At 35.6% G+C, this 14978-nt stretch overlaps 2 protein-coding genes across 6 annotated transcripts; one reads left to right on the top strand and one right to left on the bottom strand.

Moving 5' to 3' along the window:
- LOC100813692 (dual-specificity RNA methyltransferase RlmN) lies at positions 1 to 6669 on the top strand. Of its 5 annotated transcripts, none has more exons than XM_041018500.1 (10): positions 1 to 112; positions 422 to 498; positions 1388 to 1490; positions 1714 to 1811; positions 2010 to 2140; positions 3657 to 3765; positions 4978 to 5169; positions 5284 to 5420; positions 5810 to 5887; positions 6138 to 6669. In XM_041018500.1, the coding sequence occupies exons 1-10, from the start codon at positions 73 to 75 to the stop codon at positions 6424 to 6426; spliced, it is 1254 nt and encodes a 417-aa protein (XP_040874434.1). In that variant the 5' UTR covers positions 1 to 72; the 3' UTR covers positions 6427 to 6669. The 5 variants fall into 5 exon arrangements, with proteins under 5 accessions (XP_040874434.1, XP_003530650.2, XP_014634805.1 ...); XM_041018499.1 differs by having other exon boundaries at positions 14 to 308; XM_041018501.1 differs by having other exon boundaries at positions 14 to 308; positions 5784 to 5887.
- An 885-nt stretch (positions 6670 to 7554) lies between these two features.
- On the bottom strand, positions 7555 to 9883 carry LOC100811362 (polygalacturonase 1 beta-like protein 3). The gene is made up of 2 exons (XM_003531962.4): positions 9700 to 9883; positions 7555 to 9619 (listed from the first exon to the last, which is right to left on the bottom strand). The coding sequence occupies exons 1-2, from the start codon at positions 9754 to 9756 to the stop codon at positions 7793 to 7795; spliced, it is 1884 nt and encodes a 627-aa protein (XP_003532010.1). The 5' UTR covers positions 9757 to 9883; the 3' UTR covers positions 7555 to 7792.
- Between the last annotated feature and the right edge of the window lie 5095 nt (positions 9884 to 14978).

The following is a 14978-nucleotide window of genomic DNA, read 5'->3' as shown; positions in this document are numbered from 1 at the left end:
CTTTCTTGAAGAAGTGTCTGGTGAGGGATTTTTTAGGTTTGTAGTAGTGTCGTGTGAGTGAAGAGGCAATGAATGAAGCATGAAACATTGGATGAGCATGAGGCGCATGGCGGTAGGAGCAGTCTCAAACTCCACTCTTTTTCTACCTTCCTCTCTTCTATCTTCTTCTAAACCTAATCCCTTAACTATCCCATTCTCCTTCTATCTCACCAAAACGTCACCGTTTTCCATTTCTGTTCTCACTCGCCAACGCCGCTTCCTTTCCGTTTCTTCTTTAACCGCTGACCACCACAACCTCTCTGATTTCGGTCACTACTCTTTACTCTTTTTCTTTTGTTAATGAAATAAATGCATTAATATTCTCTTGCTTTATGTATTTTTTGTTAGTCTCTTTAATTTCGTGATGTTTATTTGGGTGCAGGAGATGGTGACAGCGTTGCAATTTCAAACGAAGGTTTGAAGATGCTTCTCAAAGGGATGACTTATCCAGAACTTGAAGTATGTTTCAATCTATTTAAAAGTTTGTGCATATTTTATAATATTCGGATATGGCTGGGGTTGCTCTTTAGAAAACATATTGCAGTTACGAAGATTAAGATTGTGATAGTGTGTATATGATAATTAATAGGTTTAATTCCTTGTTAGGTCCCTATACTTGCACAATCATTACGTTTTAGTCTCTACACCTAGAAATTATTCGTTGTAGTTCCTACACAAACACTTTTTAATCTGTTTTCCTACAATTTTGGACGGCAAGGACTAAAACAGATTAAAAAGTGTATGTGTAAGGACTAAAACGAGTAGTTTCTAGGTGTAGGACTAAAAAGTAAAGATTGTGTAGATATAGGGACCAAATGAATAATTAAATCTAATTAATAAATCATGAAGTTGATGAAATTCCAACTGTTAATTTTCTAATCAATTTTTATGTTTATAACTGAATTTTTATCTTTCAAAGTGTACTTCTTCAGTTTAGAGGATTGAAATTCTTTTACTTCTGTTTTTTCTAATGGTCAACGGGTGTGCACAGGATAAGTAACATTAAACACATGTTACTAAATATTATTTTCTTTTTAAAAAAATATACTTTTGCCTCCTATGTCCATGGTACACATTGAAAACATTTGTGCTTTATGGATGTGTTTTAACATTCATGTATGGTTGTATGACCAAGATTAGCTCTTCTCACTTCTCGCGCTCTTGCTTTATTAGATACATCCTCTATTGGTTACTTCTTATCTAAGTCACCAGGATTTGACCAATTTTGATTTCACTTGTAGGATTTTCTGTTGTTGGTTCTTCTGTTTCATGTTGAATATCTCACAAACAAAAGGTTTCCACTTGTTGACTTCAAATTTTGTGGCTAATGGTTATTATCATTGTACAGAAATGGGTTCAATCACATGGATACAGGCCTGGGCAGGCTATGATGTTATGGAAGCGAATGTATGGAAACAACATTTGGGCCCATCATATTGATGAGTTGGAAGGTTATTTCTTCTTCATTTCAGCACTGCATGTATTTGAGAGAGGGGAAAAAACAAGTGTTTTATAGTGTTGGTACTTAGTTCTTCAGGCAGTCATGTTAGTGAACATATTTCTTTGGATCCTCCTGGTGAAATAATGAAGATTTGCTTATGAACTTTGAGCTGAACAATTCAAATTGACTAGTAATTTGTGTAAGTTTATTTATATGTCAATCCTATGATTTAGGTTTGAATAAAGATTTCAAGAAAATGTTGAATGAAAATGCCGAGTTCAAAGCGCTTACTCAGAAAGAAATTCGCACAGCATCTGATGGAACAAGAAAGGTTAAATTGGTCTTTCTCTGTTCTGTTTTCACATTTTTCATCATTTAATCCATCTAGCAAGAAAATGATATGTAACCTGGAGATTACTTATATTTAGGCTTATAGCTTCATAATTACTTGTAGAGCTTGTTTATATTTAGTTTTGTTTCTGGAGTGGAGAGTATTCTTGTTGACTGTTAAACTCACAGGATATTGCAGATTTTATTCACATTGGAAGATGGGCTGGTCATAGAAACAGTTGTCATACCTTGTGACAGAGGTAGGACTACTGTGTGTGTTTCAAGTCAAGTTGGATGTGCTATGAATTGTCAATTTTGCTACACTGGAAGGCAAGCCTTGTTTTTCCTGTTGTTGTTTTTTTATCAGCAAAATTAATTTGTATTATAATAATAAGATTAATACATGTGGTATTGGTATATTATATACATTGTTTTCATACTTTCTAAAGACCTATGGAGTCCTAATACAAGCTGTATTGCAAGAATTAAGCATCCATAGGTCTAGATTAAAGTAGACAACCCTCCACAAAAAGAACCTATTGATTAATCCCCCCATGATTACAAAACCCGACCCTTATATTGGTAGCCCATGAGTGAAAAGGGATACCAAATCCATTTTCCATATTCTTGAGCCATATCCAACAGAAAAATATTGCATCATCCATCTGCTTTTGGCCGTTGAATCTTTCATTTGAGAAAACAATCCTGTTCTTATGATGCATATGCACCAGGTTAAGGAAATCCACCACGTTTGCCATCGCTGAACTCTAATTCCCTTGAGATATCCGTGAGAATGCTGAAGGAAGTGTTCTCTAGGCGATTTTGGGGAAGCAACAGCTATGTTTAACCATGACAATGCTTCCCACCATAGAGGCCAAATCTTATCACAGCTGTAAAACAGATGAGACACATCCTCCTCACAAGATGTACCGAATGTGCAAGAGACGTCATTCAAATCCACATTCCTCCTCCTCAAATTAACCTTTGTTGGTAGCCTATCCAGTATCAACCTCCAATCAAAGTGGGACACTTTACTTGGAAGTTTGAGCTTCCATAATTCCTTAAACACCTCGTAATTATTTTCCCCTGAGAAGTGCCTATTGAGCACTTTGTAAGAGCTGCCCACTGTGTATACCCCACTCAACCCCAACAATCTTGCTGATTAGTTTGCACTACCATGCCCTTGATGTCCTCCATGAAATTTGCAACTATGTCTATCTCCGCTTCCCTAAAATACGTCATCCAGTTCAGTTGCCAATCTCAACCTCCTACTGATGCAACCCCCAACTGCTGGACAAAATGCTGTTGTTGTTGAGATAAGCTGTAGTGCTGTACAGGTGTGGATATTTCTCATTCAACGGGATCCCTCCAGCCAACCAACCATCTTCCCAAAATTTGACCTTTGACCCACATCCTATTTTCCATTTTATCCCACTCTTGAACCAACTCCCCTCCTCACATACATTACTGACCTTAAATCCCGCCAGCAAATTGAATCTCTACTATTCCTTCTAGATTCATCTAGACTTCTCCAACTTCCATATTTGGAATCCAATACTTTCGCCCACAATTCCCCCTGATGGTGGAAGAGGTTCCACTGCCATTTTCCAAGTAAGGCACTGCTGAATTTTGCCAAACCCCGCACACCCAAACCACCTTTCTCCTTTGGGAGACAGACTGTCTCCCACTTTACCCAGGCAATCTTCTGCTGGTCTGAATTTCTCCCCCACAAGAACCACCGTTGCAACCTCTCCAGCCTCTCTTGTTTTTTCCTGTGGATATCAATTTGGTGGTTACACTATGTTTTACTTTTCCTGCTAGTTTATTATGTATGATTATTTTGCAGAATGGGTCTTAGGAGACATCTTACTGCTGCAGAAATAGTAGAGCAGGCTGTTTTTGCCAGACGGCTGCTCACTGATGAAGTTGGTTCCATTACAAATGTTGTCTTTATGGTAGGTCTGCAATTGCATTGATAATTCTAATGCTTACTGTATATCAACTATTTATGTAGATCAAAATTTCCTACTTTATTCCTTGGCTAATAAGGTGTCACTTCTGTCTGTCAGATCTTTGTCTGTGTTTAATGTGTATTTTGTTCATTGACATGCTGACATGTCAATATAATGATAGATATATGTCTTATCCTGGAAACTAAAGCATATTTTTATTTCAACGCTCTAGTGGACTTTTTATATTTATTCATATTATTGTGCATGCCAATGTGCTCCTTTCTTTTTTACCTGTCTTTGTGTTTCCATGATAATGTTAAGAGTAGTGCCTTCACTTTTCCAAATAAGTATGTCTGTATGGTTTCATGTGTCAGCAATTGAGAGTATGTTTGTGATCCTGTTTGCATCATTGCAAATGAATGTTCACACATGACACATCCCTAAGCATGAAATGAAGAGTTTGTTTCATTGGGGTTGAACGTGGATTTACATTCGTTTGAACTGATAACCAGATTTATGAACCCTGCACTAGAATCCTGTAGTTTCAATCTGAGACTGAGACCTAAGTCCCATACCTTGCCATTGGATCTTAACATCCCAGTGTACTAGTCCTTTGAGTGGTCCCGAGTGAACACTGCAATGCTCATCACTACCCATGCTGCTTGTTTGCAGCTGAGACGATGGAAAGCTCTAAAACAAATTAATGTAATTGGTACCCAGAAAAGAACGGAATTTGTGCACATGGTGCACAGAGAGGTGGAGAGAGGGAAAGGAAATACTATTCTGTATCGACTTATTGAGATTTCAAGAGTTTCAGCATTCTCCACTACAATTAGTTTCCAAAAACAGACTCTGCAGTATCTACACTGTTATTTATAGAAAACTAACTCCTAACTACCTTACTGAACGATGTAACTGCTTAATATTTCTTCTAGAATAATTTAACAATTATCCCGCAGTCTTGCTATTTCAGATAAATGTGAAGGCAAAGATCTCTTCTTGTATGTATTTAGCATTATGAGAAAAACACATTTTCTATTTCAATGATGTCTCATTATGGATATCTTCTTCTTCTTGTACCTTCTATCAAATCTGTTGATGCTTCAAATATTTCATGTGCTAGAGATATTCAGAGGAAGACAATGATAAATAGAACTACTGATCTGGTGTCTTCTAATTGGTTGGATGCTATTAACTGATATACATTTATTTTAGGGCATGGGGGAACCACTTCATAACATTGATAATGTCATTAAAGCTGCAGATATAATGGTGGATGAGCAAGGGCTTCAGTTCAGTCCCCGCAAGGTCACCATTTCAACCAGCGGGCTTGTTCCACAGCTTAAACGTTTCCTCCATGAATCAAACTGTGCATTAGCTGTTAGTTTGAATGCAACTACTGATGAGGTAAATTTCTTATTACTTTACTGTTATTTGTTGGTATATCACCCTTGAAATTAGACATGAAAATGTAAGGATGGGAAGAAAGGGAGGATTGCTCATATTTAAATCTAATGTCAGGTAAGAAACTGGATCATGCCTATAAATCGAAAGTACAAGCTGGAGTTGCTTCTTCAGACACTTCGAGAGGAGCTTTGCTTCAAAAAGAACTACAAAGTTCTATTTGAGTATGTGATGCTTGAAGGAGTTAATGACAGGTTGGCTAAATTTTACTTTGTATATTACTTGTGTTCGAAATATAGTTTTTGATCTTTTCCTTGTGTCTATTTTCATGTCTCCAGACAAAGTAATGTTTCTGTTCAAAGCTTCTTGTTTTTGCACACAAAACATAACACACGGTGGACTTTTGTCTTGAGCTGGATCATATGCATACCTGTAACTGACTAACTGTGCATAAATGACTTAGTAGCAATTTATCTTGTCATATGCACATATTTTATAACGATTATAGGAGTTTGAGTTTAAATGATGTAATGAATTTTGGATCGTATGATGTTCTGTACTATAAATATCGGTAGCTATTTCCAGCAAAGTGTTAAAATTGTATTTTTCATATTCAGGGTCATGTTTACCCTTTTTTGTCTAGGTCCTTCTCTAGTCACTGCCCTCATCAGGCTCTTTCTCTTGTCACTCTTGATGCGCTTAACCAGAGTGTCATGCACATGTAATGTTATTAATCAAACTATCACGTTGCATGCATTCTTTAATCTTCATTGATGCCCTTATCTCCCTCTTGCCCCTTTTATTCCTTTTCTTTGTAGCTGTTCATTTTCATTATGAATCATGAAGATAAACGACTATTGTTATAGTCTCGGTTCAAATTTAACTTAGTAGTGGTTGTTCTCATTGTATATACCTTATCTTATATGCATAAAAGTAATTCATTTGCCTAACTAGTACATTTATTCCTGCAGCGATGGAGATGCAGAGAGGCTTATCGAGCTTGTGAAGGGAATTCCTTGCAAGATTAATCTTATCTCATTCAATCCACACAGTGGATCATTCTTCAAACCAACCAAAGATGAAAGAATGATTGAATTCCGGAATACATTGGCTGGTGCAGGATTGGTAGTCATTTTAAGACTTAGTAGAGGTGATGATCAAATGGCTGCCTGTGGTCAATTGGGTAAGCCTGGCACCATTCAAGCTCCATTGCTTCGTGTACCAGAGCAATTCCAAATGGCAATTGGAAGTTCAGCTTGATTCTTTGTGGAGGTTCTGTTGCAAATTGATCTAGGACACTTGTGGTGGAGGTAGCTAGGGATGACTTCATGCTGAGAATGCAAGACAAAGAGCTATATTTGGAGGATATCTGTCTGTTTCCATATTGTACTTTTCCATTTTACAGTTAATTTATATTTATTTTTATAAATGTGAAGGATCGAGATTCCTTGCCGGCTAAGAAGTAAGAAATAAAAATAGTTTAAATGTTTTTATTCTCTCAAATACGTTTGTTCTTTTTTAGTTTTCGAAATTAAAATTTGCATTTTTTAATTACTCATTCATAAAATGTATTTCTTAAGTTTCTCTTGACCCATTTTTGACAATTTGGATGCACAATGTGCAACTATCGTAGCATAATATTTTTTTTTTGAAATTTAAAGAGGCCAAAATATGTTTTACCATAACCTTCATGTTATTAAAACCATTATATGTTTTATATTTTATTCAATTTACGTATAATCTTAACTCTGTATGCAAATGTGGGTTCTCACAAATAGTTAAGAAAATAAAATCTCTCTTTCCATGAATCCAGATTCAAATTTTGCTTGATAGACACAAATGACATGTTCAAATTTAGTTTTTTTTTTTTTTTTTTTTTTAATATCATTGTAATTATGGGGGTCTTAGGTTATAGTGGTATGTCAAGTTATCTTTACCCTTTGAATCGGTCCAATTATAAGACTAACATTTAAAGCTCCTTATTCCTTCTAAGAGTATATTTTGAGGGGATTGAAACCAAATCCTCTCCCATAAATTCAGTGGTTATCAACTGAATTATATTCATTAGATTTGTTTAAATTTAATTTAATAGTAATAAGTGAGTAAATATACTTATAAATAATTTAATTTACAAAATATTCTTTCAAGTTAAACTTTTGCTGATCTTTTCCATATGTAATTTTTAACAAGACTGAAGGTGTCATTCTTTCTTTGCTTTTCAATTTAAAAATCAATTCCGTATTATTTTAATACGGACCACATGTATTTTTTTAATAGAAATAATTCTGTTTAAATTAATAAGATTCTTATAAATAGTAAAACTTTCTTTGTTAATATTTAACACTTGCATATGGCCAGACGCATAACTAGCCAGGCATATAACACTGGTGAAAATACTAATGATTATATAAATAAATAGACACTACTACATTCACTGGCTTCTACTACATAATGCACACTTTAATAATTACTTAAAATGAACAAACCCTTACAAAACATTTATTTCTGAAAACCAGGAAAAAAAAAAAAAAAGGTGACTTAAAATGAAAACACATTGACATTGGGTTGAGCCTGCTTTCAATTTCCATTAGCCAATGGAGTCGCGAACCAACTCTAGTTTCCTAAATCAATCAGCAATAGTCCAGGTCAAGTCATTCTCAAAGATCCAATGGCACACTTCGATCCGACCCGGACCCGACCCGAGCGCCATGAATGCACCGTGGGTGGGGCTCCACGCAGTGGTATCCAAGTGACAAATAGCAACACCGTGGTTAATCTTGGCCTTAGATTCCGGGTCTAAAAGATCCGCTTGGTAGACCCGAACCTTGGGAACGGAGTGACAATAGTAAAGCATGTAAGGGAACAAGCTTTGGTGGCACGACACCGATTGGGTCACCTTTCCACCGTTCATCCCTTTGACCCGGCCCACCATCACATTCTTATTGGACCCATTTACATTCTCAGTGGTCCAAACCGCGACATTACGGCCCAATACGGAGGTGGAAAAGTCAATCATATCCTCAATAGAACCCACGCAGCGCTTGGTCTCACCCATGCTTGGCACCCTCTCGCACTCCCCCAAAGAGTCCATTATCATCTTCTCCATGGAGGAGTTATCAGAAACCTTGAAGAGGCGCTTCAACTCGTGAACCTTGGAAGACGAGAAGGGCAATTTGGTCAGAATGGAGCGGGGCAAAAACGACCTTTTGGGCATTTTATCTCTTATATCGGGCATGGGCATAAGAGTCCCATCCTTAAGCATGCTCTCCCGAAAGAACTTACCCGGTTCAACCCACCTTTTTACCAAACTGCCACTAACAGTTTTGGATGCTCTCCCAGGAGAGAAAGATACGTTGTAACTAGCAAAGGATACGCCCTGTTTGGCGTAATCCTTAAACGTAGCATTAGTGTAAGCGCTGTAGGTTGTGAAACCAACCTTGCTATCTTCTGCGCCTTTGGCGTAGCCTTTGAAAGTGTCCGAACCAGGGTTGAAGGAATTCCCGTAGCTTTTGAAATCCGCTTCGGAGCCTGACGTGCTTTTAGCGTAGGATTTGAACGAGTCAGCGCCTACGTTAGCTTGGTCTCTGTAGTTGGAAAAACTCTGCGTTCCCCCAACCGTTCCGTCTGCGTAGCTCTGAAACGTTTCCGTAGGGTTGTTCATGTTAACGCCGTAATTCGTGAACGTGTTGTTGGGGCCCGCACCTCCTTTTCCATAGTTCGTGAAATCCGAAGAGGCGACGTTTGAGCCTGTGCCGTAGGCGCTGAAGTCGTTCGCCGCGCCGGCGGAGTTCTTGCCGTAGGATTGGAAGGTCTGGCCGCCGGCGTTGCCGTTCTCGCTGTAGCTGGAGAACGACTGCGTTCTCCCGCCGGTGCTGTCGGAGTAGGTGGTGAATCGCAAGTCGGGTACGTTGGAGTTGCTGGAATAGTTTTTGAACTCGCCGGAGCCACCGGCGGCGTTGGTGCCGTAGGTGCTGAAGCTCTGGTCGGCGACGTTGGAATCGCTGGCGTAGGCCGAGAATCGCTCTTCGTGGCCGGCGGCGCCGCGGCTGTAGCGGCGGAAGTCGTTCACCGGGGTGGTGGAGATTTCGTTGGAGTAGTTTTTGAAGGTGTCGATTCCGCCGGCGAAGTCGGTGCCGTAGTTGGTGAAGTTCTGGCCGTCGTTGTAGGTTTGGAAACCGGCATCTTCGGTGTGTTTCTCGAGGCTGGGACGGACCTCCGGGAAGCAGAGGAGGTGCGCGGCGGAGCAGAACTCCGGCAGGCGGGTGGAGAGTTTGTTCGCGGCGGCGAGCTTGGCGAACGACGCCGTGTCGGAAGCGCTCATTGGGGATGCTTTTGAGAGAAGAAACGATGGCTTTGGCAAGTTGTTGCGGACGTGTTGGTCCCAGTAACGTGCCACGTAAGCCTTCGGGGTGAACGGGTTTTTATCTCCTAAGTCGCGACCACCGTAACCAACCTGCATTGATAAACACACATTACATTGATGATCATAAAATGAGTGTTGCAGCAGTGAGAGTGAAGAGAAACTGTGCTTACAGTTAGTAGTGTTGAAAGAAGGATGAAGAAAGAGAGAGTGCTCATGTTGTTGTGCATGTTATTTTTATCTTTACTTTCTTTTTTAAATGAATGAACTTTAATTCCTCTTGTTTTGGTTTTCAGAGAAAGAATAGAATAAGGAGAGGGTTGAGAATGTTGGTGGGTACTTGCAGAAATTTATAGTGGTTCGGAGCTAGAGCATATTGCAGTGAACTATGAATAATGTGTTCAACGTGAAAAATATGAAAATAAAATAATGGGGGTGGGGTCGCAAACTTTGTTTTAATTATTATGTTATTATTGCATATTAATATGCTAATCGATCGTTTAATTTAGAAGAAGGTATAGTAGAGCTAGGGCTATTTGAAAAAAATGTTTCATGGACAAATTTGCAATAAGAAAAATTATTGCATCACTCGAGAAAAATAAATGTCTTCACAGTAAATAATAAGTTAACAGATTGTATTTGATGGAAAATCAAAAGTAATAAACGGACCAACCGACATGCATGTTCGTCCCTATTCGTGCAGATATTCTTTCTGCAATTTAGCATTTTCGTTTATAATTTTGTATATGATGCATGGTAAAAACACGTATAGATATTTGATCAAGACAATGGATATACATCGTTTTTTCTTTTACAAATGGATATGCATGCATCGGTTATAAACTACAGGTTTACAGTAATTTCTTTCATAAATTTTAAGATTATTTTTTTCCTAGATTAGAGAGACTATAAATGTTTTCTATCTAAAGATTAATTCTGAGTTTTCTCGTTAGATATTTAGCATTTTTTTTATATGTGAACGTAGTGAAATATTATATCACTCTATCAATCCTATGAATTAATTTTTACATTAATCTCTGATAAATTAAACAAATAAAAAAGTAAACATATCAATTTGTAAAATGAAAAACTTGGTGATGGTTTTTTACATGCCAAAAGTGAATTTAATTTTCAACTTTTATGATCATGAATTTCACACGAGTGAGCATTGATTCGATGTAACAATTAAGTGGCTGATACGCGTAGTTAAAATAGGCAGTAAAATGAAATAATGACCATAACCATCAAAATCAATGTTTAAATGTCAAAACTAAACTCAACATTGACTTTTCACACAAAATTCATCTTTTCCTAATGTCACAATACATGAAATAAGATTTCAACAGTTTTTTTTTCTAAGCAAAATAAATGTATTATTTATTGTCGACCAAACTTACCACAAGGTGCCGTGCCGTAGTTTAGTAACAAGAGTGCATAGATTCAGACTCAGAAATGCAGTTTCTATAGACTCACAATATATATGCTATATGAAACTTACGAAAACACCCACCAACAGCACCTAAATTTTCTGACAGCCAAAAGACTATTACATCCAAACAAGGCCTTGTAACCAACCAAACATATATAGCTAAGCACAATTCAACATTTGAGACGAGGGCATTTGTTTCTTGCATTTTCACTATTAAATCCTATATTTTTTTATTGTATTTCAGAAAATCTATTTCAAAATATAAATTTACATTCTAAAATACACTGAGAGGTACATGGTTCAAATAAGAGAGTGAAAGATTCAAATGTCTGAGATGAGATAACACTAGGTTAAAAACAAAATGGGAGATACTAATTAAACAACAATGACATGTAGTTATTGTCTTGGATGCAGCCCATTTTCAAGCTCCATGGGAAGATCATCACTTCAACATGAATGCACCCCCCAACAAATATTACAATTGAATCAATGGAATGATCCCTTTTGTAATTCCGCAGGCAAGTTGGTATCCTAGCTAGTAGCAATGGAATGACAATTGAAGGAACCCTTTTGTAATAAACCATCCCTGATCCCTCAGCCTATAAATCTTACAAAGAACATAAGAGTTCAACGGTTATCATTTGATTCATATCTATATATCTAAGCTAGTCACTTAATAATTACGTAGAATAAATGCTTACATGTATTAATTGTGTAACATTTATGATCTTAAAATAAAAAGAAGTGCAGTCAAAAAAATTAAAAATAAAAAGAAGGACCACACTTTACTGATAAAGAGACAAATTACTTTACATCTAGGGTTAGTTTTAGTTCTCAGATAGCTTGTTTTATTTACTCCTAGCTATATTATAAATTAAAATATTCCTTCCACATCTTAACGTTGATATTATCTCTTATCTTCTTTTGAGATGTATTTCATATACTAAAAGGCAATTTTTTCTCTCAACCATCTCAGACTATTTTTTTTATTATCTTTATGACGTGATCTATGTACTTGATCTTTTAAACTTTATTCTTTTTTTTATTTTTATATTTCCATCTCTATATCAAAATTGAATTTCAATATCTTTTAAATAATCTGTCAATAAATAAAAGTTTCCTTATATAACAATTTAAGTTATTTATTCAGAACATAATTTATACTTTTAAAATATTTATTTATTATAAATTTTAATTACATAAAAATACTTATCTTATTTAGTAAACATTTTATTTGAAGAGCTATGTAGTGTACAAACTAAAACACTAGTGGATAAGAGAGAAATGGATCAATAATTTAAGCCTAGCCTCATCAAACTAAAATGGATCAATAAATGCAGGCCTTGTGGGATCGGCCACCAACCCAAAAAAACTCTAACATTGAGTTTGATTAAGAGGATAAAATGAACATAAAGAGAATAAAAATATTTTTTTAAAATTATAGTAGAATATTATAGGAGGTATGAGATTTACATGATATCCATATTAATTCTTTTTTTTTCTTAATTTTTCTCCCCCTCCCCTCAACCAATAACAGCTTTGCAAATAAGTGACTCTGAAATTACCATTATTTAATAAAATGTGGGTATTATAGGAACCAAGGAAGGGATAGATCTCTTCGGGGGGAAGGGCACATCATCTTTTGTTTCTATTATGAGAAAGGCGACAACTTTGGTGAAGATGACACGGAGTAAAAAAAAATTACACAAATTTGATTAGGACAGTTTTTTTTTTTTGTTGGTTGAGTTCAATTAATTGATTATTCAACGAGTGGCCACTGGTCAGCAATAACAATACACATCACATTGAATAAGGGTCGATCTAACAGTATAACTATAAAAGTTTATGTTTTAAATTCACTAAAAAAACATTTACAATTAGTATTTATAAAATAAAACAGACCTCATATTGATAAAAATATCACATTTGTTAGTAAAAAATTCAACGTATTTTAAGTAATTTTTTTTAAGAAAAATTCTTTAAGCATTATTTATCATTGGATCATGTTGCATTGAGTACATAAGATCCTAAAGACCAGGCATGAACGAATTTACTGTGCTCTTCTATAAGAAAAAAGGTCAGCTTGGAGAATTTGTGCTTTCCTTTTTTTTCTTTTATGACTCTATCTGCTTTACCAGAACAAGTAATTCTCGCTTTAGTCATGCTCAATTCTTTTATGCAATGGAAACAAGGAGAATAATTCCTTTTCATAAAAATCACTTTTTTTTATTTATTGTAAGAATTTTGTCGGCAAATCTTTAAATTTTTAATTTATGGCCAAGTTTTAAATTGTGAGTGCTGCAACCAAAAGCTGGCCCCTTGTGGGATTCCAAGTAGATATGATGACTAATGTGACCAGTAATTCATTGCAATGTTTAATTCAAGTAGTTTTTTTTTTTTTTTTTTAACTGCATGAAGATTATAACATTTCATTAAGAGGATGGCATTAATTAATACAATTAAGAATCTGCTTAAAATCCTGAAGACTAACATAAAACCGATAGTTAACGTAGTTAATCTTGAGAATCCAATAATTACCACAACACAGTATCATCATATATATATATATATATATATGTGTGTGTATTATCTGTGTGCAAAAAAAAATATAAATATAATCCTAATGAACACAATATAATGAATATCCGTATCATCATAATGATTGAAATTCATTAAATGAATGCAAGGTCCCCAGTTATCTTAGAGCGACCTTAGTAAATGTGAGAAGGTGATCGGAATTGATGAGGTCACCCTTGATAAAGTTGTTCTATCTAAATCATCAAAATCTACCTAATAATAATCTGATAATGATATTAACTATATTTATAGATTAGTATTTTGCTCTCTCTTCAATCATGCATGTACATTTCAAAGCATTATAAAATTTATTTAATGGTTGAAGGGAGCGGTCAGAAGAAAAAAAATCGTGAGTTCAAATTTTTTTCACCAACAAAAAATTAACAAACTAATAATTAACATTTGTTAATAAAAAAAACAAATGATGTATATTTTCATTATGAGTTGCATTCAGAATAAGGATTTGCTTCAATCAAACAATAAGGAACGGTTCAATGTCCACGCTTTCTGGATAAGTTCATTGCAGCTTTTATATGCACGTCATGAACGTGGATCTGCTCCTCCATAAACGATGCATTGTTCTCGAGTGCACAAATTAGGTAATCTTGTGTGGAGGGTGGACCTGGTTAATGGTTATATGATGCATGTTTCTGTGGCCACAATGCACGATCTGTGTTTCACATTATTGATTCTACGGTTTTCATATATCTTTGTGTCTTTACAATATATGGAACACCCTTTTATCAATTTCTCACTTAAAGCAATAGATGGACATTTATACAACTTACTTGATCCATGTCTAAATTGAAAACATCCATAATATGTCTCTTTCTCCACGCTTCATTTTAGACCATAGAAAACCCCACATCGAAAGAGAACTTTGTTTGATCATAATAACATTGCGCAATATTTAAGGGCTTTTGGTGATTTTAGAGAATCACGATGCCAAGTGGCTTTTGGATCATGCTTCTAAAGGCGCGTGTTAGCCTTGGACCACATAAATTAACATATATGGTTGCACAATATGTGGTCGCAACTTGTAGTAACGGTTTGTATCATTTAATTCAGTAATTTATGATTATAAAAATTAATCATCATTTTTAACATTTTCAGCTAAAGATACTTTATACCAATATTATGATTAGAAAAAAAAAATGTGGTAATGACTGATTATAAGTTTCCTAGAGTATGACTTATTAGGAAAATTGAAATGGATACTCTTAAAATATTGTTTGCTTGCTGTTTGCTAACAAATGAAGATCTTAGTAAAACGATTATCTTTTGAATCCATGATATCATTGATTATTTAGTGAAAGATGAAATGATTTCGTGGGAAGAACCAATGATATATCCTATAAAAAAGTCAACCACAATTAATCAATACTAGAAAATAAATTTTTCATCGATTATTAATTGATGTTGAAACTATCGACGTTAAAGTATCAA

Source organism: Glycine max, chromosome 8 (genome assembly GCF_000004515.6).
Source record: "Glycine max cultivar Williams 82 chromosome 8, Glycine_max_v4.0, whole genome shotgun sequence".
NCBI classification, from domain to species: Eukaryota; Viridiplantae; Streptophyta; class Magnoliopsida; order Fabales; family Fabaceae; genus Glycine; species Glycine max.
The sequence above is the reverse complement of the archived record's forward strand: the minus strand, read 5'-3'. Positions and strand labels throughout refer to the sequence as shown.